Source organism: Equus przewalskii, chromosome 3, assembly GCF_037783145.1.
Source record: "Equus przewalskii isolate Varuska chromosome 3, EquPr2, whole genome shotgun sequence".
Classification (NCBI taxonomy): domain Eukaryota; kingdom Metazoa; phylum Chordata; class Mammalia; order Perissodactyla; family Equidae; genus Equus; species Equus przewalskii.
The window spans coordinates 23,868,903-23,893,884 of NC_091833.1; the positions used below are offsets into that span (position 1 = coordinate 23,868,903).

The 24,982-nt window shown below is 47.6% G+C and overlaps 2 protein-coding genes across 4 annotated transcripts in view; one reads left to right on the top strand and one right to left on the bottom strand.

Moving 5' to 3' along the window:
- ZNRF1 (zinc and ring finger 1) overlaps nt 1-1,006 on the top strand; it is a 97,087-nt gene extending 96,081 nt beyond the window's left edge. For 2 of the 3 annotated variants that reach the window (XR_545379.2, XM_008523426.2), the window contains one exon: nt 27-1,006. The gene's annotated coding sequence lies outside the window, so the exon portion shown is untranslated. The remainder of the gene's footprint in view (nt 1-26) is intronic. The other variant, XM_008523429.2, reaches the window with a different exon arrangement.
- Nucleotides 1,007-2,848: 1,842 nt separating this feature from the next.
- On the bottom strand, nt 2,849-8,942 carry LDHD (lactate dehydrogenase D). The gene is made up of 11 exons (XM_008523424.2): nt 8,575-8,942; nt 7,600-7,712; nt 7,218-7,359; nt 6,849-6,990; nt 6,560-6,719; nt 6,033-6,232; nt 5,810-5,938; nt 5,601-5,728; nt 4,896-4,986; nt 4,705-4,816; nt 2,849-4,611 (listed from the first exon to the last, which is right to left on the bottom strand). The coding sequence occupies exons 1-11, from the start codon at nt 8,644-8,646 to the stop codon at nt 4,446-4,448; spliced, it is 1,455 nt and encodes a 484-aa protein (XP_008521646.1). The 5' UTR covers nt 8,647-8,942; the 3' UTR covers nt 2,849-4,445.
- Nucleotides 8,943-24,982: the final 16,040 nt, after the last annotated feature.

Here is a 24,982-nt window from a genome sequence, read left to right on the forward strand (position 1 = left end):
CGACTTACATATTACGGTCCCCACAGGGACAGCCAGCCCCTGTTCCTGAGAGGAGGCATCGGACACTGGGGCAGAGCTGAGCTGGGGACACCAGTGGGAACAGGGCACCCCTTCTGCACTGACTTCCAGAGAATGTTCTCCCTTTCTCCCTGAGGACACCAAATTGGATGCGAGTGATTTTGAGAGAAGAGAGAATCAACTGCTACCCTTCCCCTCACCCCTCATCCCAGGAGGGAAAGGGCCTTTTCTTTTTCACCTTTGAAAGGCATTGTGGGTCTGTCTCTAAAGTGTTTACAAAAAAAAAAAAATTATAAAAAAACACAAAAAGTCTAGTGTCGACTGGTGTCTTCCCTCGTGATGTTTACAGATTGCTGTCTGCTGCCCAGCTAGAACCCACTCAGTGACAGAAACGAACAGAGCCAGGTTCTCGCCGTGCGCGTTCTGATGGCGCTGGACCATCCTGTGCCCGGCGCCCCCGTCGGCCCACTCCATCACCAACCGCTCTGCCTTGGGTTTTGTTTTGTTTTTTTTTTTCCATTTTTCTGGCTTGGTTGTGCACTTTTCTCCCCTTGGGACCCTGATATCTTGACCTCGTTGCCAAAAAACAACCCATCAAGGACCTTCTTCCCCTCCATTCTCGTTTCCTCCCCTCTTCCCTCCTGGTTCTGGTCAGTTCAGAGGATTGAACAATCACAAGTGTCCTGCAAAAATGCCTGAACATTTTTCTTAGACCCTTGTGGATTTTTTTTCCCAGAAAACTTAAACAAAGACTTATTAAAGGAATATGTACAGCAACCCCTGTTTTCAGGCACTCTGTTTGAGAACATTTTAGCCATTGATGTTCACACATGGCATCAGCCCATGCAAGATAGGTTTCTGTATTTATATATTAAAATACAAAAAAAAACCTTATAAAATGTTTAAAAAAATGTTCAAAGCTGGGGGAAAAAGCTTTCTTCATTAGTCAAGGTGTTTTGATATGGTATTAAAATAATGTCTAATAAAAGATGCACTGTGTGACTTTATTTTAATGAAGTGTTATTACACAATCAAGAAATGGGGGTTGAAGGCCTGTCCCCCACTCCCTCACCCACCTCCTTAGCCCTCTTTCAGGCTATTACTTGGGGCTACAGGTGTGTGAGGTGGTTCTCAGAGCAGTCATGCCTGGGTAGAGGGAACATGGCAGCTCAGACCCAAGTCCTACAGGTTTACTAACCCTCTCAAGCATCGTGGAATTACTCTGCCATCACCTGTGGAGTGGTTGTGACAGAACTCTTCTGGAACGATCTGCAGGGCAAAGATGGAGGCTGCAAGGATGCAAGTTCTTCCAGCTGTTGCCCCAGACCCCCTCCCCCTTTCATCCTGGGCTCCCCATCCCACGTCCTGCCCTGCCTGTTGCTCAGTCTGTCCGAGTCTTAGTGCTGACTCATGGGCATGTTTCATTGAGGCCCAGAAAGAGGCCCTGGTTTGGGGCTGAGCCAGCTCAGAGCCCTTGAACTAGAACCAGCCACTCAGGCTCACAAGAGTTGGCACACCTTGGGCTGGGCGGGAAGCTCAGGGCAAGGGATAGCAGTGCATGTCTGGCCTCTGTCCCCGTGCCAGACAGGCTCCCAGAGCGGCATTCCAGAGCCTGCGAAGGAAAGCTCTGGAGGGAGACGACTCCACGCCTTCTCTGCTCTGCCCCTTCTTAGGCCTCCCGTGTGCTGTTGTCTCTGGGCTTTATAATCCCACCAGGCCCTGGCTCTGCAGTCATCTTCCATCAAATGCTTCCTGAAGCACCGACTCTGCAAGGCATTTCAGGCCAGTGGACAAGTGTGAGCCAAGGCACAGGCATGCTCGGCATGTTCAGAGAAATGCTAAAGAGGAGTTTGTGGCTCAGCCTGGGCCTTAGCGTCACATCCACCTGAGGTGGAGACCCCAGGGACTGGCAATTGCCATGGTGGCAAGAACATGGCCTCCAAACTGTCTTCCTGTGGGTTCCTCTACTTGGCAGAGTGATCTTGGGGAAACGACATCATCTAAACTTCAGCTTCTTCCCCTGTGAAGTGGGGACAAAGTCACACAGCTCAGAGGTCACCGTGAGGGTCAGAGAATCTGCCCAGAAGCTCCTGGCACATGCATAGCAGACTCCCTTGTAGCTTTGTCACCGCAAAGAGCTCTGTTCTATTCACAGCACCTCCTGCTTCTGCCTGGCAACTGTGTCTCCCTGTTCTATATTTAATTCCTCCAGTAGAGCTGGCCCTGAAGGAGATCTCCTTGCCTGACCCCTGGGCTTATAGATGGAGCCGTGTGTGCCCACCTTGGTGGCTTAACCCCGGTGGCCTTGGCATCTTCCTTGGCGAGCCGAGTGGTCGTGAACCAGGCGGGGCAGGGCTGGAGCCCACGCTGGGTGCTATTCCAGGCTCCCGGGGCTGGTGCTTATATCCCCACCCCCAGAGACTTCCATTCCCACCTAGCACACTGCAGCCCTCTGCTGGCTGCCACGTCCTCCGACTTCAGACTCGGATTGCCAGCTCCTGGGGTGGGGTTGGGACCCAGGTCGACCAGGCTTCCCAGGTGGATGCACTCTCTGTCGTCCTCCACCCAGACGTCTCTCCTGGGCACTGCCTTTCTGGGAGGGGAGGGAATGGGGAAGAGCTGGGACGTAGGTTCTTCCCACTCCCACTGCTAGGGCCCAGCAGCACCTCAGGAAGACGATTCATCTAGTAGCCATTTAATGATGGTGAAGTTCTTTAGGAGAATGTCCTTATTCTTAGGAGATAAATGCTGAATTATGTAGGTGAATGATGTCAAGAAATGTGTAATTCAGTTCCATGTGGTTCCCCAAAAAATACACACAGGAGACAAATAAGGCAAAAATATTCATTGTTGAACCTTAGTGGCTGGTATTTCAGTGAGCAGTGTACTTGTTCTTTCAACTCTTCTGTATGTTTGAAATTTTTCCTAATAAAAAATTGTGGGCAAATGGCCATTTGCTGAGCACCTACTAGTTGCCAGGCACTGGGGGGCACATCAGAGAAGAGTAAAGGAGAAACCTGCCACTGCAGAGTGCTCCCCTGGGAGGGCTGCGGGGCGACAGGCAGCCTGTGCGGAAGGAAGGGGAGAGGACTGGTGAGCTGTGTCTCTGGAGTGCACACGGCTGGTGGTTAGCGGGTGGTTTTGGGGACAGGGCCAATGAGACTTGCCCCCACACCATGCCTTGGCACCGCTACTGCTCCCATTCAGGGCATCCAGGGGACAGAAATGTAGAGGAGCGAACTCAGGGCTCAGCACAGAGGAGGGGTTCCAAGAACCAAGTAGGACTGAGGAGTCACTGAGCTGCCTCTGCCCAGGGCCTGAACAGCTTGGGGTTGAGGGGTGGAGGCAGTGAAGGAGCTCAGAGGTGGCCTGGGAGAGGGAGGGTGAGGGGAGATGGAGGGTGCTACTGCCTCCCCTGCATCACTGGCCCAGCAACTTTCCTGAGGGGCCAAGGCCCGGGGGTGAGGGAGATGGGCCCGCACGATAGGACCTGCAGGGGGCTGGAGAGTTTAGAGATTGGCTTCTAGGCACTTCCCCAACCCTGAGAAGTGGGGGGCCCAGGGCTGAGAGCTGTAGGCCCAAACAGAGGTGAGTGCTGGGTGCTGCTGCCAGAGCAGAGGCTGCACTGTCTGAGCTTTATTGGTGTTGGGTGCCCTCTCGTGGGCTTAGGGGGGAACAACTGGCAAGTACCCCACGCAGGTAGCTCCAGCCAGGGATCCCAAGGCAGGGGCAGGCTCCAGGATAACAGATCCTGACTTTGAGGACAAAAAATCAGGTAGTAAATACATCACACCATGGAGAGAGGTGGTACAAGGAGAATAACTTCACCTCCATTTTCAATGATTGGTAGCAGCTGCTTGAAGAACGTGATCAGAATGTTCTAAGATCCAGTGGGAGTCCTAAGTGATGTCGGCCATAGGCATGTCCTCAGGCCCTGAGGTTCTCATAGGTGGAGCAGCTGGCATAGGGACCTGGGTCCCTGAAAGCAACTTTCCTTCTGTAGCCTGAGCATCATCCCCTCCCCAGGCTGCAACAAGTCAGAGGACAGGCCCGAGGAGGGGTGGGGAGGGCAGGCACGGGAGGCACTTCACAGGTGCTGCCTGCTCATCTCCTGCCAGCTGAAAATGGAGTTCAGGCTTATTTTGGAGCCCCCAAGGAGAAGACCTATCAACGTGGAGGTGGAGCTCCCTTCTACACCAGGATAGGAGTGTTCCTGTCACCGGGCAGGCGGAGTAGAGCTAAGGGTGGTGGGTCTTCAGGCTTTGTCCCCAGGCCCCCAGCAGTGGGGAGGTTGAGACAGAGGGGAAGGCAGGCGAAGACCCCTGCAGGGTCTGGGCAAAGGCAGAGCTGTTCTGTGGCATGAGGAAAGGTTCCAGAACAGGAGGTTCCATTGTTTGGGGGCTTATGGGCCAAGTGCTTGCAGCCTCTCACAGCACCTTGCCTGGGTTCATGAGGCCTTGGGGATCCAGCATGGCCTTCAGTTGCCGCATGGTCTGCACACCCACAGCGCCCACCTCCTCCTGCAGCAGCTGCCGCTTGCCCAGCCCAATACCGTGCTCCCCGGTGCACGTCCCGTGGAGTGCGAGTGCCCGCCTAGGAGACAGTGAAAAAGAGATCCACAGTGGGGTGCTCCTCCCACTTCCCTTAGCTCTCCCCCAACCTGCCCACCCCGGACTTTGCTCTGACCTGCTCAGCCGTTCTGCAAAAGCCTTGACCCTGCGGAGCTCCTCGGGGTCCTCTGGGTCCACCGACAGCATGCAGTGGAAATTGCCGTCACCCACATGCCCAGCAGTGGCTCCTGGGGGCCAGAGGACAGAGTTCCTGCCCTAGCCCAGCCCTCCCTGCCTCCCACTCAACCAGTGGTGGGCAAGCCAAACCTGTGAGTCCCGAGGCATTCAGGTCCTCTTTGGCCTGCACCAGGATCTCCGGCAGCCGGGAGATGGGCACACACACGTCGGTGGAATAGCCCTGGGTCGGAGGCAGGCCTGTGAGGTTCGCCCCGCCCCCTCTGCATGCCCAGAGGTAAGGGGTCACTGCGGTCAAGGTTAAGAACAGGGTTGAGGGGCTCAGCCTCACACGGAAACATGCCTGCTCTTCTCTGGGCTCAGTTTCCGCTGTACGACAAGATGATTGACTGGGTATGTTCACCAGGTGCTGCCAGCAGAGGCTTCCACAACTCTCACCTTGCTCCCCACCCCCAGCTCTGGGCAGGTCCCGCAGTGCCTCCACTACTGAGCCTTTGCACTTGCTGCCTGGAACCCAGTCTCCCACTTCCTGTAGTTGACCCCTTCCACCTCATCATCTCTTCCTCCAGGAAGCCTTTCCTCTGTGTTCACAACTCCTGAGAGCGCCGTGCTGCACCTGCTCTGTCCCTGTGCCCAGGGCCTGGCTTACGGCAGGGGCTCCCCAAGGATTTGGCAGATGACTGTGCTTCTCTCTAGATCGTGTCCGAGAAACAGCTGGATGGGGGCAGTGCTGCTGCAGTGGGCCTCAGCCTGCTGCCCTGGACAGTAGGGTTGTGGGCTGAGGAAAGGGTCCATGGGCTGGGCCGCAGGTCCCACCTCCACCCCAGCCCGGCTCACCTTGCAGCCCGGCCGCAAGGCCAGGACTGCGTACCAGGCGTTGTGCCGTGCTTGCCAGAGCCTGCTGCGCTCCTCAGCATCCTTGGCCCAGGAGAAGTGGGAGGCTCCATGGTGCTGGGTGATTTCCTCTGCAGGGGACAGGGGGTTGACACTGGACCCTACTCTGGGACAGCCCATCCTCGCCCCCTACCAGCCGCCCCACAGCACACCTGCCCGCTGCAGCTGCTCTTCCAGTGCCTTCTCAGAGCCGTGGAACTCAAGGAAGAGCGTGGGTGCCACGGAGCAGTTCAGCTTGCTGTATCTGTTGCAGGCGTCTATCGTGATTTCATCCAGGAACTCTGGGACCAAGGAGAGGGCAGGAGAAGTGAGGCCTGGCCTTCAAAGGGGGCTTCTTCTAGGGAGCCCACTTCGACTGCCCAGTCCCTAGCTCACCAATGCGGGCCACAGGCACTGCAGCCTGGAGAATGTGTACAGTGCTGTCCACCGCTGCCTGGACACTGGGGAATGCACAGGTGGCAGCCACCGTGGCCTCAGGGGCAGGGTGCAGGCGAAGGGTGGTGGCTGTGATGAGGCCCAGCGTCCCCTCGGAGCCCACGAAGAGCCCAGTGAGGTTGTAGCCAGCTGCACTCTTCCTGGGCCCAGGGACACACAAGGTAGGTGAGTGCCCAGGTCATGTGACAATGGATTTCTGGCCAGAAGCCTGGAGCTAAAAGCAGGGACACTGTCCCCCAGGCTCCTGCCAGGTAGGGAGCTGAGCCCGAAGTCTGGGTTGGCCCCCTCAGCCCAGACTGCCATCAAGGCAGATGTTCCCTTGCAAGGCCCAAATCAACCTCATGCGGGAAGAACAAACCCCAGTACCATCGGCCTTGGCCCACCTGACAGAGACTCAGACCCCTCAGAAGCTTGGCCCACTTATCCAGGAGGATAGGAAAATGGTAGAAATGATAGAGGGTGCTCACCGGAAGTGGCGGCCTGGCCCCGCGGTGTGAAGCAGCCGCCCATCAGGCAGAACCACCTCCAGGTTTAGCACGTTGTCCCGCATGGTACCATAGCGCACGGCGTTGGTGCCCGAGGCCCCAGTGGCAGCCATGCCACAGAGCGAGGCATCTGCACCTGGGTCTGGAGGGCAGAGTGCAGACAGAAGGCAGCCTGGGTTGGGCAGGCACCCAGGGACAGGGGGGTCCCCTTAAGTCCCAGAAACAGCCCTGCCGCCAGGGTCCCAAGGAAGGCCCTTGAGTCCCAACCTACCCACAGGAAACCAGAGGCCGCTGTCCCGCAAGTGGGTGTTGAGAGCTTTGCGTGTGACGCCGGGCTCCACCACCACAGAGAAGTCTTCTGGATTCAGCTCCAGGATTCGGTCCATGTGGGTCAGGTTGACGCAGACACCGCCCTGGCAGGAGGTGTGCCAAGGGGCCAGCTGCCCTAGGTTTCCTGCCAGGCCACAGACCCCAGGACCCTACCTCATGGCTGACATCCTAGCAGCCAGACCAGAGCCCTGGGATGACAGGTAAGGAGGGCCGGACCTAACTGACCAAGCTGTGTATGGTGGAGGAGGCAGGCACAAATGTGACAAGTGTGATGGGACCAGAACCTGGCTAGGGGAGGGAGCCACCATACCTGCACAGCACAGACTCCACCCTCAAGCCCGGTGCCTGTGCCGAATGGGATGATGGGTACGCCTTGGCTGTAGCATAGGGCTGCCAGCCGGCTGACCTGCTCCACATTCTGGGGCCACACCACGGCGTCCGGAGGTTGGCACCTAAAACCAGACCCTCAGTGGTTTAGGGGTATGTGTAGCCCTCTGGACCTGCTCATGTTTCAAGGAGCCTGGAGGTGTTTCAGAGCCTGAGGCTACGCAGTGGGAGAGGGGCAGGGAGCACTCTTCTAGCTGGGTGTGGAGGTGAGGCAGAGCACCCCAAAACAGATGGGCAGGAAAGAAGACAACCCAGGACCCTCACTCCAGTCAGGGGTTCTGACCCGGGAGGGGGTCCCCCCACACCTGTGCACCGACTCATCATGCCCATGATGCTCTCGGACCACAGCAGCGGTGGACACGTGGGGGCTGCCCACAACTGCCTTCAGAGCCTCCACGAAGCCCTTGCTGAGTTCACCCTGCAGGGGAGAAACACATTGCTGGGGTCGATCAAAGACACCACAGCCCTGTCCGGTGGCAGGTGGGAGGAATAGGGGCTGGAGTGGGAGAGCGGCTGTCAGCACCTCTGGCCTCCTCTGCCTCCCACTGACACCTGCCAGGGCCAGCACAGCTGGGCCTTGCCAGTGGGCCCACTAGACAAGCCCACTCTACAGAAATGCCCCTTTCCAAACAGAATGGTCAGGGTCAGCGTTTCACTTCAGGAAACCTGCCACCCAAATGAAAATAAAACCAGACACACTCTACAAAAGGGGTGTGAGCAGAATTCCATAAAGTAGCCAAATTTGTCTTGTGACTTGGAAAGGTTACTCGTCTCTGTCCTTCCTCCAAGGCCAGCCAGGCACAGGAGGGGCACAGAGCTTGATAAAGAAAGGACAGGAAGGAAAAACTTCCGCTGCCCCTCCACTGAGGCACCCCGCCCCCGACTCCGTCTGGCAGCCTTGGCCTTGGCCCAGGGCTTGTAGGTCTCTTGGAGCCCTTCTAGGGATTTCATCCCATTTTACAGTTAGGGAGTGGAGGCCAGCAAGTTAAGAGGACAGAGCCTGGCCTAGAACCCAGGTCCTTGGCTCCCAGGCATTCTTTCAAAACGTGTATATTCAGGAGCCCCAAAGGGGAGCCCTGGAGCCCACAAACCTTTCATTTGACAGCACCACCTGTGGCAGCTGTGAGGGACTCGTCCCATCTCACTCAACACCCACACTTGACACAGGGTGAGCTCAGTGTTCCTCTGCTCAAGTTCACACGGTGCTAGGGCAGCACGAGCTCGCTGGGAACTTGGCATCACGCACCACCCTCCGGGGGTCTCCCCCTACCCCAACCTACCTTCGTACCCCTGGAGCAGTAACCCCTCCAGAGGAACAGCCCCCAGGTCGCAGCCCTGAGCAAGGAGGCCATGGCTGGCAGCCGCCAGAGGAATGTAGTCACCAAGGCAAGGTGAGGTGGGGTGTTAAGTGGACGCACCAGACCATTGGCTGTGCCGGGGGTGGGGCCTGCTTAAGGTAGTGCCGTCTTAAGGTGGCTCTGCCAGACGTTGCTGAGTCAGGTACTTCTGTGGGCACTGAAGTCAGTGCTTCTAAAAGAGAGGTAAGGCTTGTCTGACACAAAGGGAAACAGGATAGTGACCTCGCCCTGGCTTAAAGCTCTGCCATTCAAGGACCTGTGGTCCTTGAAACAAATGCATACTCCTTGTCATGGCCTTAAAGGTCCTTCCGGTTCTTGCTGACCTCTCCATCTACCCCACTTCCTTCCAATCTCCTCTTTGGCCTCCAAGCTCCAGCTTCCCTTTCAGTTCTGAACACCCTAAGCTCCAGCCAGCTCTGGGCCTTGGCACATGCTCTCAGCCTGGAGCAGTCTCCAGATTCTCCTCCAGTTGGTTCTTTCTCACCCTGCAAATCTCAGCTCCAGTGTCACAGTTACAGTAGGCTGTGACTAGGGCTGTGAGGAGGCAAGTGCAGGGAGCCCCTTCAGGGATGGAGGGAGTGGGGCAGTGAGGCAAGCCAGAAAGGCTTCCTGGAAGAGGAGAGTTAAGAATGAGTAGCAGGGGCCGCCTGGTGGCGCAGCAGCTAAGTTCACACATTCTGCTTCTCGGTGGTCTGGGGTTTGCCGATTTGGTTCCCAGGTGTGGACATGGCACCACTTGGCAAAAGCCACACTGTGGTAGGTGTCCCACATATAAAGTAGAGGAAGATGGGCATGGATGTTAGCTCAGGGCCAGTCTTCCTCAGCAAAAAGAGGAGGATTGGCAGTAGTTAGCTCAGGGCTAATCTTCCTCAAAAAAAAAAAAAAAGAAAGAAAGAAAGAAAAAAGAATGAGCAGCAGTTCACCAGGTAAATGAAGGAAAAGTCTGTTGCATCCTTTTCATTTCCACTCTCCCACTGCGCAGGTCTTGGGACTATCCTGAAATGATGTGGCTGCTGCTCTTGAAGTTATTGCAAGCTCAGGTTTCCTCCCATAGCAAATTTGAAGAAACATATTGCTAACATCACTGAGATAAAGCTATTTCTAGGTTTATTTTTCTTCCCAATAGAATCAGGAATACAAACTCCTACTAGGGTCCTTCTCCCCAACCCCATTTGAATGAATTCATACTTCCACTCTCAATACGTTGCTTAACGGGCTTGTCTCAAAAAAGTCTCTTTTACAGCTGCTTATTTCAAATCAAGAGCCAGTGAAAGTCCACACAATGCATTTGGTTAATGTGTCTCGTAAATCTCTTTTAATCCACAACAGTTTTCCTCTCCCCATTTTTTTCCATGCCATTTATTTGTTAAAGAAACAGTCGCTTGTTCTGTAGAACTTTCCACATTCTGTATTTGAATGATTGCATGCTTGTGGTATTGTTTAATATATTTCTCTAATCTCTGTATTTCTTGTTAATTGTTAGATCTAGATGTGGCACTATCCAATACAACTTTCTGCACTGATGGAAACATTCTATATCTGCACTTCCCAATATGGTAGCCATTAGCCACATGTAGCTAATGGTACTAGAGGTATCTATGACTGGAGGAGAGATGCCAGGTAGAGTTTGTGGCAAACCCTAAAAGAAGAACCACAATGTAGATCCCTAAGGTTTGGAGCAGGGCCATGATGTCTATGACAGAGAGCTGTACACTATTCAAAACACTTCCCTTGGCCTACTACTGGGTCCCTGTTAAGGTAGTGAGTGTGACCACAAGACATCAAGTGACCATGTGCCCAGAGCTGGCCATCATGAGCTGCATTCTATCAGACCCGCCAAGTCATAAAGTCAGATGGGTCCAAAACAATCCATTTCTAGACGAAAGGGGAACAAACAAAATTGGGCACCAGCAGGGCCAAGGGGCAAAGTAAGCTGTGTGAGTAGGTGGTCCCGACCCTCATGTCACCCACCATCGCTTGGCCAGCACCTCTCCCTCAGCTCACACCTATGGCCTTATGGGGGAACTTATGTCCAGGTGATAGAGGAGGAAAAAGTTCAAGCTTGGTTCACAGGTGGATTGGCTTAGTACAAGGGCGTAAGCTGAAAATGGACTGCTGCTGCACTGCAGCCTCACTTAGGGTGGCCCTGAAATCCTCCCAATTGACAGAGCTCCAAGTCATGCATCTGGTCACCCCCTTTTGTAGAAGGAAAATTGGCCTAAGAGAAGAATATGTGTGGGTCCATGGGCGATGGGGAATGGCTTGGCTGGTTGGTCAGGGATCTATGAGGAGATTGGAAAATCAGGGTCAAGTAGGTTTGAAGAGGGCTGTGGATGGATCTACAGGAGGAGGCACAAGGTGAGTTCTATCAGATGTATCACATGTTAATGCCCACCAGAGAGCATCCACCCTGGAAGAGACTAAACGAAGTAGATAACATGATTCAGCCACTTGTCATCAGCCAACCTCTATCAGTGACCACCCCAGAGCTGGCACAATGGTAGTAGGGATAGGGGCTAATAATGGGCCCACCAGCATGGGCACCCACTCACTAAGGCTGATCTAGCTACTGCCACTGCTGAATATCCAACTTACTGTAACACAAACCAACACAGAATCCCCCACATGGTACTCTTCCTCAGGGAGACCAGCCAGCCACTTGGTGACAAGTTGATTAGGTTGAACCCCTTCCACTCTGGAAGGGGAGCAGTTTATCTTGACTGAAATCAACACAGCACATGTTATGGATATAGGTTTGCCTCTCCTACCTGCATGGCCTCAGCCAACACCACTGTCTAAGGCTCACAGAGTATTTGATCCACCACATAACGTCACCTCATGCCAAGCGACTCACTTTTTAGTAAAGCAGGTGCAGTAGTGGGCAAATGATCATGGGATCCACTAATCCTAATGTATACCTCACCATCCAGAGGCCCGACCTGACAGAGCAACAGGAGCAATGGCCCCTGGAAGGTGCAGCTAAGGCACCAGCTTGGCGATGCATCTGATCAGCCCTAATGCCAGAAGAGGAAGATATTTTTATATGAATGCCAGATAAAGGGTGAATATCCAGATTACTTTCAACTTTTTATTTCTTTTTAAAGATTTTATTTTATTTTTTCCTTTTTCTCCCCAAAGCCCCCTGGTACATAGTTGCATATTCTTCGTTGTGGGTCCTTCTAGTTGTGGCATGTGGGACGCTGCCTCAGCGTGGTTTGATGAGCAGTGCCATGTCCGCGCCCAGGATTCGAACCAACGAAACACTGGGCCGCCTGCAGCAGAGCACACGAACTCAACCACTCGGCCACGGGGCCAGCCCCTTAACTTTTTATTTTGAAATAATTTTAGACTTACAGAAAAATTGCAAAAATAGTACAGAGTTCCTATAAACCCTTCACTTAGTTTTCGCTAATGCTTACATCATACATAGCCATGGTACAATTATCAAAATTAAGAATTGGTAAAATACACTTGGTCCAGTTAGAGAATTGGTACAATACTAAACTGCACATTTGATTTCGCCGATTCTTCCTCTTATGTCCTCTTGTTTTCTGAGGTGTTTGTCCATTTGTTTGTCTGGTCTAGGACCTAATCCGTCGTCCCACACTGCATTTAGTTGTCTCCTTTGCCTCCTATAATCTGTGACAGTTCCTCAGTCTTTACTTGTCTTTCTGATCTTGACATTTTGAGGAGTACTGGTCAGTTACTTTAGAGGATGTTCCTCAGTTTGGGTCGTCTGATGTTTTCTCATGAGTAGATTGAGGTCAGGCGTTTTTCGCAAGAATACCACAGAAGAGATGTGCCCTTCTCAATATATCGTATCAGCCGTATAAGATGTCAATATGTCTTATCATTGGTGATGTTAACTTTGATCAGTTAGTTTAGGTGGAGTCTGTGGGTTTCTGCACTGTGAAGTTACTATTTGTATCTTCATAATAAATAATATATATTGGGAGAGATACTTTATGACCATGCAAATTCTGCTTCTCTTCAAATTTTCACCCACTGTTTTTAGCACCCATTGGTGGATCTTGCCTGCAATGGTTGTTATTGTGGCTTCTAATGGTGATTTTCCATTTCTCTTATTTCTTTTATATTATTTAATTAGACTTATTCTCTAAAGAGGAGCTGTCCCTTCTCTCTCATTCATTTATTTACTTAGTGATTACGTATTACCAATATGAACTCATGGCTATTTATTTTATTCCATAGGTTATTATCTAATACTATCATTACTTATTTTCTTGCTCAAATTGTTCCAGCTTTGGCCATTGATGGCCTCTGTCATGTAGGTGTCTCTGCAGTTTAGACTGGCCTTTACCTTTTTTGGTGCACTGTCTTACTTTCTAGTACCTAAAGATGCTCCAGACTTATCTTGTCTTTTCTCTGCCCCAGCCCTGTAATCAACCACCTTTCCAAGGAGTTCTGGTTCCTTTTAGCAGAGAATAGTATTTAGAAACCAAGATCTGGGTGTTAGAAGCGCTTTTTTTTTTTCCGGCTGAGGAAGACTAGCCCTGAGCTAACATCTGTGCCAATCTTCCTCCACCTTATATGTGGGTTGCTGCCACAGCATGGCTAACGAGTGGTGTAGGTCTGCACCTGGGATCCAAACCTGCAAACCCAGGTCACTGAAGTGGAGCATGCCAAACTTAACCACTACGCCATGGGGCTGACCCCTAGATGTGCTTTTAAAGCTCCACCATTGGCCAGCCCTGGTGGCCTAGTGGTTAAGTTTGGTGTGCTCTGCTTCAGTGGCCCAGGTTCAGTTCCCAGGCATGGACCTACACTACTTGTCAGTGGCCATGCTGTGATGGCAGCTCGCATACAAAATAGAGGAAGATTGGGAACAGATATTATCTCGGGGTAAACCTTCCTTAGCAAAAAAAATCAAAATTAGAAAAAATAAAACTCAACCATAAGAAAACATGATTAATAAATGGGCAAAAGATCTGAATAGACACTTCACCAAAGAAGATATACAGATAGCAAATAAGCATATAAAAAGATGCGCAACATCATATGTCATCACGGAACTGTAAGCTAAAACAACAAGATGCCACTACACATCTATTAGAATGACTAAAATCCAAAAAACTGACAATATCAAATGTTGACAAGGACACAGAGCAATAGGAATTCTCATTCATTGCTGATGAGAATGAAAAATGGTATAGTCACTTTGAAAGACAGTTTCTTACAAAGCAAAACATAATCTTACCATTTGACCCAGCAACCACATTCTCAGATATTTACCCAACTTGAATTGAAAACTTATGCCCATACAAAAACCTGCATATGAATGTTTGTATCAGTTCATTGATAATCACCAAAAAACTAGAAACAACCAAGGTGACCATCCAAAGGTGAATGGATAAACTAACTGTAGTCCATTTACACAGTGGAATATTAGTCAGCAATAAAAAGAAATGAGCTAAAGCCAGCCCTGTGGCCAAGTGATTAAGTGCATGCACTCCACTTTGGCAGCCCAGGGTTCTGCCCGTTTGGATCCTGGGCACAAACCTGGTACCACTTGCTCATCAGGCCATGCTGGGGAAGCGTCCCACGTAGCAGAACCAGAAGGATCTACAACTAGAACATACCGCTGTGTACTGGGGGGCTTTGGGGAGAAGAACAAGGAAAAAAAAAGAAGAAGATTGGCAACAGTTGTTAGCTCAAGTGCCAATCTTAAAAACAAAAAATGGAAATGAGCTATCAAGTCACAAAAAGACATGGAGGAACCTTAAATGCACATTGCTGAGTGAAAGAAGTCAGTCTGAAAAGACTGCATACAACTGTGTGACATTCTGGAAAAGACAAACTATAGAGACAGTAAAAAGATCAGCGGTTGCCAGGGGTTTGAGGTGGAGAGGATGAATAAATGAAGTGCAAGGGATTTTTAGGGTAGTAAAACTATTCTGTATGATACTATAATGGTGGATACATGCCATTAAGCATTTTTCAAAACCTATAGAATTTTACAACACCAAGAATGAACTTACTACAGGTAAATTTTAAAGTCGCATAGGACGTAGGCAGATTGCAGGAAAGAATGCAGACTGTGACAAGAGAATCAAACTGTATCTTTCTAAATGTATGAAACAACCTCACTGAAGGAGGGCGAGGAGGAGGCGCTGACCTAAGTAACTTTGGAAATGAATGGTGTCTGTAAGATTTAAGGCAAAAGGAGCCGCACCTAAGTTCTCTACTCTAGCCAGTGAAGTTATTTTCCACAGGGGTTCAAGTTAACAATTCTGATACGACTATGTGTGTGTACTGGATTGATTGACTAAATTAATGAATGAGGAGAAGAGACGAGCCTCTCGTGCAGAAGAATTCCAGGTAAATTATGTTAATATATGAACAAATTTTTCCACCCTAAAGGTAGGGGAGCACAACTTCCCACTCCTTAACAGTGGGCTGCTCATAGTGACTTCTTCCAAAGAGTGCAGTGTGGGAAAGGGAAAGAAAAAGAGTCACTTTAAGGTGGAGAAACCTGATAAACACTACTTCTGCCAGATGATCAAGGGCAGTATCAACAGTCGTAAATCATATTGATAGTATGTAGCTGTACTGGGTTGGGTAGTATCCTCCCAAAACTCTTGTCCTTCCCAGGCCTTCAGAATGTGACTTTATTTAGAAATTGGGTGGTTGCAGAGGTAGTTAAGATGAGGTCATACTGGAGTAGGGTTGGCCGTACTCCAATATGACTGGCATCCTTATAAGAAGAGGCGAAGAAGTGGGGCCGGCCTGGTGGCCGAGCAGTTAAGTTCGCACGTTCCGCTTCGGTGGCCCAGGGTTCACCAGTTTAGATCCTGGGTGTGGACATGGCACTGCTCGGCAAGCCATGCTGTGGTAGGCATCCCACATATAAAGTAGAGGAAGATGGGCATGGATGTTAGCTCAGGGCCAGTCTTCCTCAGCAAAAAGAGAGGAGGATTGGAAGCAGATGTTAGCTCAGGGCTAATCTTCCTCAAAAAAAAAAAAAAAAAAGAAGAGAAATAGATATGAAGGGAGACTGTCATGTGGCGATGGAGGTGGAGATTGAAGGGCTGCAGCCACAAGCCAAGGAAGCCAGGCCAACAGCCAGAAGCTGGGAAGAAACAAGGAAGGATTCCCCCTATGGGTTTCAGATGCAGCATGACCCTGCCAACACCTGTATTTCAGACTTCCAGCCTCCAGAACTGTGAAAGAACACATTCATGTTGTTTTAAGTCACTGAGTTTGTGATACTTTGTTACAACAGCCCTAGGAAACTAATACACTACCCTTGATATGACATGATGAAAATGGCACTTTACCTCTGAGTTCTTCTCCCAAAAATCCACACCCCAGTCCAATCATGAGAAAAACATCAGACAAAGGCCAGTAGAGGAGCATCCTGCAAAATACCTGACTAATACTCCTCAAAACTGTCAAAGTCATAAAAATAAGGAAAATCTGAGAAACTGTCACAGCCAAGAAGAGCTCCTTAGTCCATTCGAGCTGCCGAACCCATTAACAACAACATTTAGTGGCTTAAACATCTATTTCTCATAGTTCCTGAGGCCAGGAAGTCCAAGATCAAGGTGCCAGCAGATTTGGTGTCTGGTGAGAACTTGCTTCCTGGTTCACAGACAACCGTTTTCTCACTGTGTCCTTACTTGGTGGAAGGGGCAAGGGAGTTCTCTGGGGTCTGTTTTATAAGAACACCCATCTGATTCATGAGGGCTCTGCCCCCCTGACCTAATCCCCTCTCAAAGGCCCCCCCCTCCAAATACCATAACAGTGGGGATTAGGTTTTAACATATGAATTTTGTGGGGTCACAAATGTTCAGTTTGCAGCAGAGCCTAAGGAGACATGAGGACTAAATGTAATGTGGTATCCTGGATGGAATCCTGGAGCAGAAAAAGGACCTTTGGTAAAACTAAGGAAATCTGCATAAACTATGGACTTTAGTTAATAATATACTAATATTGGTTCATTAATTATAACAGATGAACCATACTAATTAATATGAGATGTTAATAATAGGGGAAACTATGTGTGGTTGTAGGGAAAGATATGGGAACTCTGTACTGTCGGCTCAGTTTTTGGTAAATATAAAACTTTCCTGAAAGAAATTAATTCTATTAATAAAAAAATAAATAAAAATGAGGATCAGTGCAGGAGGATTGACTCCACTAGATAATAAAACATGCCACAAAACGTGATAATCAGATGTGTGGTATTGTTGCATGAATAGAAAGACAGACCAATGGACCAGAACAGAAAGTTCAGAAACACACCCAAATACACACAGAAATTTTATGTACAATAAAGGTGGCACCTTAAGTCAGAGTAGTAAAGACAGACTTATTAACACATGGTATCTGGGAGAAAAAAAAAGTGGATCCACATCCAAGGTAAATACTAAATAGACAAAATATTTAAATGTAAATATACGGAATCATAGAAGTGTTAGAAGAAAATAGTACTCCTTGATTGATATCATTGCTATCACAAGTACAAAATTTCAGTTATGCAAAATCAATAAATTCTAGAGATCTACTGTAAAACATTGTGCCTATAGATAATGATACTGTACAGTATGCTTAAAGATCTGTTAAGAGGTTAGATCTCATGCTAAGTGTTCTTACCACAATAACGGTTTTTTTTAAATCTAGTAAAGAAGTAAAATGATGCAAGAATCTTTTTTTCTAAACAAGTATTGCTGGTGCTCCACTGTCACAGTCCTTAGAATTGGTGATGTTTGGCTGGTAGCAGTATGATGAGCAAGTATGTCATGACAGTTGTCTGCCTTGTGTTAATGCATTTAAATATCAAAAAAGTAATCTTGGGGCCGGCCCCGTGGCCGAGTGGTTAAGTTTGTGTGCTCTGCTGTGGTGGCCCAGCGTATTCCCTGTTTGGATGCTGGGTGCGGACACCGTACAGTTCACCAGGCCATGCAGAGGTGGTGTCCCATCTGCCACAGCTAGAAGGACCCACAACTAAGAATATACAACTATGTACCAGGGGGCTTTGGAGAGAAAAAGGAAATAAATAAAATCTTTTTTTTAAAAAAAAGAGTAATCTTGTTCCTCCATTTGCCACCCCACTGTATCAGCTAGCTATTGCTGTGTAACAAACCACCTGAAACTCAGTGGCTTAAAACAATAAACATTTACTCTTGTGCCTGAGTCTATAGGTCAGCCAAGTGGCTATTGTGCTCTTGGCGAGTCTCGATTGTGCATCTGTGATCAGTTTTGAGGGTTGGGTAGGCAACTCTGCTGATGTCCTTTGGGCTTTCTCACATATCTGGGTGTCAGCTGGCTGTAGCCTGGTGTAGTAAGGACTCAGGTGGGACAACGTGCTCTCTTCCATAGGGTCTCTCATGTTCCCACAGGATTCTGAGAGAAAGCAGGAACGTATGAGGCTTCTTTAGTACGTCAATGTTTTTCTAGCTTTGTGGCCAAAGCAGGTCACAAAGCCAGCTTCAATTCAAGAGGCAAGGAATAGACTGCACAGCCTAACACAAAGACCTACAAAGCTGGTTCTAAGCAAAGGGTGTGGAGAGAGGTGAACCATTAACTGGGGCTACTAGCTTTTCATAATGACTTCCAAATTCCACTGACATATCAACTACTTCTGATAAAGAAAGAGATTTCCTTCACGCTATTTGGCAAATGTAGCCAACTGTTGGACACAAAGAAATGATTGCCTGTGTATGAGGAAGAAGATAGATATTACCTCAATGTTCTTCAGGGTTGTTTTTCTGGAAAAACAAAACAAAATAACCAATTTTGTAAGGCATAAAAAGAGCTTTGTAGGTCATTCTGCAGTAAAGGATTAACTCAACAAGTCTGGGTTGTCTAAGCCCTGTACCTTCCCGAGAAAGGTTGGACTGTGGCCCAGCTCTTGGGAAGTAACCTCTAAGCTCTTGGAATGTCTTTACCTGGAAGCCTTGAACCAACCAGATAGTTTATGCTAAGAGTGTGATTTATGCTGAGGGCCTTGGGCCACATGATATCAGCTTGACCTCTCGAGGGGCTGGACACCTAGGTCAGCCTCATGGGCAGTCAGACATGCCTCTCTGACCAACCCCCAGTAAAAACCCTAGACACCAAGGCGCTGGTGAGCTTCTGGTTAGGAATACTCCATGTGTGTTGTCACACATCATTGCTGGGAGAATCAAGCACTGTCCGCGTGACTCCACTGAGAGAAGAGAACTGGAATCTTATTGGACCCTGGCCTTTGCCTTTTTCCATTACTGATTTTAATCTGTGTCCTTTCACTGCAACAAACCTTAACTATGAGTATAACAACTTGCTGAGTTCTATGAGTCCTTCTAGCAAAGAATTGAACCTGAGCATGGCCTTAGAGACCCCCGAACACAGTCATATTATCATTTTTAAACCATAAACAGATTATCTTTGTCAGAATAAAACTTGTTGGCTTCTCCAGGCTTTAGTTTTTCCATTTGTAAGCATGTATTTGGACCAATAGACCCCTGATCCATTCTATGTCTGTATCTACTCATAAAATATGGGAAGCTTTGATTCAGCTGCTTCATTTTGTAATAACACTTTGCCCAATAATACTCACACCCATGCTTTTATGACCTATATGAAATTATCTCTAAATCCTCTATAAAGGCAATACATTCCATACTAAAGCTTATTCAGAATGACTGACTTTTTTTTGTCCTCAAGGTGAGATAAATATTCTTTTTTTTTTTTTAGGAAGATTAGCCCTGAGCTAACATCTGCTGCCAATCCTCCTCTTTTTGTTGAGGAAGACTGGCCCTGAACTAACATCTATGCCCATCTTCCTCTACTTTATATATGGGACGCCTACCACAGCATGGCTTGCCAAGCAGTGCCATGTCTGCATCCGGGATCCAAACTGGCGAACCCCGGGCCGCCAAAGCAGAACGTGCGCACTTAACCGCTGAGCCACCGGGCCGGCCCAATGGGATAAATATTCTTTAGGCATCTCTCCATAAGGAGGGGATAGAGCAAGGAACTAGCTGCAGTTCTTTGCAGTCCCAGGACCTGGCCAGCAGGAGCGATGGGCTGAAGGGGCAGCTGCCTATTCTGGCATCATGCAGGATGCAGGGGCACCGCTTGTTCCACTCAGGTGGTCAGCACAGAAAAGTTGGGTGATGCTGGTAACTGCCCACTCCAGCGGGATGCAGAATGCATAGGCAGCACTTGGTACACTCAAGTGGACAGGACTACAGAATTGCATGATACTGAGAGTAGTTGGATTTCAAGCATCATTAGTTCTTGCCCAAGTCATTCATTCATTCCTCATCTATACCAAGCACAGGGTTGGGAAGGCAAAGATAAATGAGATAGACAGTCCTCGTATGCCCAGAGGGACCTTGGGTGAAAGCTTTCTAAGCTATTGGCCATGTAAGAACCCTTCACTCATCGAGGAGAAAGATGGCCTTGTCAAACACTCAGTAAGCTAACTGAATTTTGCAAGGTTCAGGCTGTTCCATTCGCCAGAGTTAATTTATGTTAAGAATAAAGGAAAAAGAGCATGAGATATTGGCTTTGCTCCTTATCAGGAGAATTTTTGCCGGCTTCCTTCTTTGTAATTTTCCCATGAGAAAAATAGATTGAAAGCTACTTCTCTGAGTCCCAAAATGAGGAGGGAAAAAGCTGTGATTAGGTATCATTCCTTTGCATCATCTCAGGTGTAAAAGAGGGAGGCAAGTCGACTTGCTGGAAGGAATCGGTGACCAGATGGAGTGGTGTTGTCACATGCTGGAAATAATCCAAGGAGAGGAGCATCCACCAGTAGGAGTCTGATTATGGAGTCATGGGGATTATGGAGCCTAATAATCTGATTATGGAGTCTTGTTTCAAAACTCGCCTGTTCAGTAAAGCCTTCTCTATCCACTCTATTAAAAAATGCAACCCCCCAGCACTCCTGATATGACCTCCTTAGCAGTAAACACCCTCTGACACGCTATATATTTTACTTACTGTTTATTGCCTGTTTCCCCAACTAGAATGTAAGCTTGCATGGGGAGTGAATGCTGTGACTCACTCATAGCTGTGCCCTAGCACAGAGTCTGCAACCCAGCGGGTGCTTTACAAAACTGGATTATAGGAATGCTGAATAAAGGAGTAGGAAATGAAGATGCTTGGGGGGAAAACCTGAACCCGTCACTCAGTACCTTAGAAAAAGGATCATTTTAAGACCTCGCAAGGGGTAGGGAATTGCTGTTAATATTTGGCCCAAAATTCGTCTTAAATATTGACCTCAGGTTCAGAATCCAGCTGAAGAAAGAGAAAATTGATCATTAAAATTTAAAAGGTGTTCAGGAAAATCCAGACCATGTGGAAATTCTTCAGAATAAACAATCCAGTGTTTTCAATGTATAAATGGCAAAGAAAAAAAAAGATATGGAGGGGGAACCTATGTATGGAAAGACATCAATTGCAGGACATGCACTCATTTGGATCTTGAGTTTTAAAAATTTGAAGAAATGTATGACATTTTGGAAAAGAATTTGGAAATATGAACACCACCTGTATATTTGAATACTATTAAGAAAACACTGTTAATTTTTTAGGTGTGATAATGGCACACAATGATTGTGCTTTAAGTGTGATCTGCAGACCCCTGGGGTCTTCAAGATGCTTGCAGGGGATCTGGGAGGTCAAGATTTTTTTTTTATTTTTTATTTTTATTTTTTGGAGGAAGAGTAGCCCTGAGCTAACTACTGCCAATCCTCCTCTTTTCGCTGAGGAAGACTGGCCCTGAGCTAACATCCATGCCCATCTTCCTCTACTTTATATGTGGGACGCCTACCACAGCATGGCATTTTGCCAAATGGTGCCGGGTCCCCACCCGGGATCCAAACCGGCGAACCCTGGGCCACTGAGAAGTGGAATGTGTGAACCCAACCACTGTGCCACTGGGCTGGCCCCAAGATTATTTTAATAACGATACTTAGATGTCATTTTCCGATTTCACTGAGTTGACATTTGCACTGATGGTGGAAAAGCAGTTGGTGGGGGAACCTGCTGATCCCACAGCAAGATTCTAGGCAGTGGCAGCCAACTGTACTAGCAGTCCTTGCATTCTGCACTGTCACACATTTGCCAAAAAGAAATCCTAGTTTCGCTTAAGAATGACCTTCATGGAACAGTAAAAATTATTAATTGTATTAAGAGTCAACCTTCGAGTGCACGTCTTTTTAGTATTCTGTCTGACAAAACGGGAAGTATGCAAAAAGTACTTTTGCACACACAAGCTTGACGGTTGTCTCCAGGAAAATCGCTTGTACACTTCTTTGAGTCGTGAGCTGGGCCAGCTGCTTTTCTCATGGAACAGCATTTTTACTTGAATGGCTGAGTGAAGGCTGACATTTTCTCAAAAGTTTTTGAAGTGAGCTGTCACTTCAAGGAAAACAACTGAGATAAAATGAACTTTCAAGTGAAAATTAGAATTTTGGCAAAAACCTGTATCTGTTTCCCAATACTTAAACCTTTTCTTTCTTTCTTTCTTTCTTTTGAGGAAGATTGGCCTTGAGCCAACATCTGTTGCCAATCTTCCTCTTTTTTTTTCTCCCCAAAGCCCCAGTACATAGTTATATATCCTAGTTGTTAAGTCATTCTAGTTCTTCTACCTGGGATGCCGCCTCTGCATAGCTTGATGAGCAGTGTACAGGTCCACGCCCAGGATCTGAACCAGTGAACCCCAGGCCACCAAAACAGAGGGTGCGAACTTAATCACTTGGCCATGGGGCCAGCCCTGTAAAGCTTTTCTGACGAGAACAACGGGGATATTATTGTGGTCATTTGATACAGTGTAATAAAATATATTAACATTTAAAAGATCTGGAAGACTCAGTGAACCAGTACTTTTCAAATGACCCAGGCATGATGTTAGAAAATCATGCCAGGATAAATGATCCATTCAAAGGGCAAGAAAGACCAATGGACTTTAATATAAGAGAGTACAAAAGTTCACTGATAAGATCGCGTGTGGTGATATATAATCTGTTCTCCATGGTGATGTCACTTGAGCAAATAAATAAAAATAGAAAATTTTGTTAATATTCTATGAACAAATCGCACTGTTATTTGTGTGTTCTGGGACATCTGCTCCACTTCAAACAGTCACTATTATTACAGTTAAAATCTCTTTCCATCCCATAGCAGTGCCACCAAGCACGTACTTAGTTGCTGCCAGTGCTTGTTGGAACAGAAGTGGACATTACAACACGCTCAGAAGGAGATCAGACAACTGCTAGGATATGCTGCATAGCTCACTGAGAAGACAGCACTCTGCGAAACCTTGGTGGAAAGTCAAAAAAATTAAAAGCTGGGTTTAAATAAAAATATGCAATGTGTTTTTCGAAAACATCCTCTACACTTTTCCTTTATTCCTAAGTGGAAAGTAATAGAAAATAATGTGATTTTGAATTTTGCAAAGTCTTCAGAAACACAGCCCATACACACGGTACCCTGTGTTGTTATGCACAAGGCAGTAGGGGAATTTATTTTGTGTGTCTGTATAGGGGGAGTTCTTCCTTCTTTTTGTACATTTCAGTATTTAGTCTTTTCAAAATATGCATGACTTTTACAAAAATAGGATCACACTCTACATATTCTTGTGTGATCTACATTTTTTCATTTCTCAATATTTTAGACACCTCCTCCATGTAATTAGTATATACTATCATTTTCAATGTCTCTCCAAATTCTATTTACATATCACCACAATTTATTTTACTTATACTTATTGGAAGATTTCTAGATTGTTTCCAATGTTTTTGCAAATATAGACTGAAGTGTGAGGAACATTCTTTTATATACATATCTGTACAAGATTAAAGGCTACGATAGTTTAAAAATTTTAAATTTTGATACAGTGAGGGCTTCAGAAAGATGTTATGTGTTACAGTCCCACCAGGATTGTCTAAAAAATACTTCTTCAGGGGCTGGCCCGGTGGCACAGAGGTTAAGTTCACATGTTCTGCTTCTCGGCGGCCCGGGGTTCGTCAGTTCGGATCCCAGGTGCAGACATGGCACTGCTTGGCAGAAGCCATGCTGTGGTAGGCGTCCCACATGTAAAGTAGAGGAAGATGGGCAGGGATGTTAGCTCAGGGCCAGTCTTCCTCAGCAAAAAGAGGAGGATTGGCAGTAGTTAGCTCAGGGCTAATCTTCCTCAAACAACAACAACAACAAAAATACTTCTTCAAATTGTTCCAACCCTGGGTATCAATCATTATTATTTTAAATATTGGCCAAACTTATAGGTCAGAATGATATAACATATGTTATAGTATTTTCTTTGATTTTTAAAGAGAATTTTTTTTCCCCAGAGGAAGATTCACCCTGATCTAACATCTGTTGCCAATCTGCCTCTTTTTTGCTGAGGAAGATTCATTCTAGCTAATATCTGTGGCCAGTCTTCCCCTATTTTGTATGTGAGCTGCCACCACAGCATGGCCACTGAGGAGTGATGTAGTTCTGCACCTGGGAACTGACACCAGGCCACCAAAGCAGAGCACGCCAAACTTAACCACTAGGCCACTGGGGCTGGCCCATAAAGAGAAACAATTTTAAAGATTTTTAAATTTTTTAAAAAATTTTCCTTTTTCTCCCTAAAGCCCCCCAGTACACAGTTGTATATTTTTAGTTGTGGGTCCTTCCAGTTGTGGCATGTGGGACACCGCCTCAGTATGGCCTGATGAGCAGTGCCATGTCTGCCCCCAGGATCCGAACCAGTGAAACCCTGGGCCACCAAAGCAGAGCATGAAAACTCAACCACTCGGCCACCGGGCCGGCCCCATGAGAAATATTTTTGATAAATTTATTATTCTATGTATTTCCTCTTTAATTGGTTATTCATATCCCTAGCTTCTTTTTCTTTCTTTCTTTCTTTTTTTTTTTTTTTGGAGGAAGATTAGCCCTGAGCTAACATCTGCTGCCAATCCTCCTCTTTTTGCTGAGGAAGACTAGCCCTGAGCTAACATCCATGCCCATCTTCCTCTACTTTTTTATATGTGGGACGCCTGCCACAGCATGGCTTGACAAGGGGTGCAAAGGTCCACACCCAGGATGGGGGCCAGCGAACCCTGGGCTGCTGAAGCAGAACGTACAAACTTAACCACTGTGCCACCAGGCTGACCCCACTAGCTTATTTTTCTTATTGGGGTTAAATTAACTTGTAAGAGGAGTTTTATAAGTTAAGGCTATCCTTTTTCTTTTGTACATGTACCACATATATTTTCCCAGTTTATTTGTCTTTAACTTTGTTTATAGCAGTTTTTTTCAGAGTTTAATTTTCTCCATAGTTGAATTTGTCATTATTTTCTTCATGATTTCTGTCTTTGGTGTCATACCT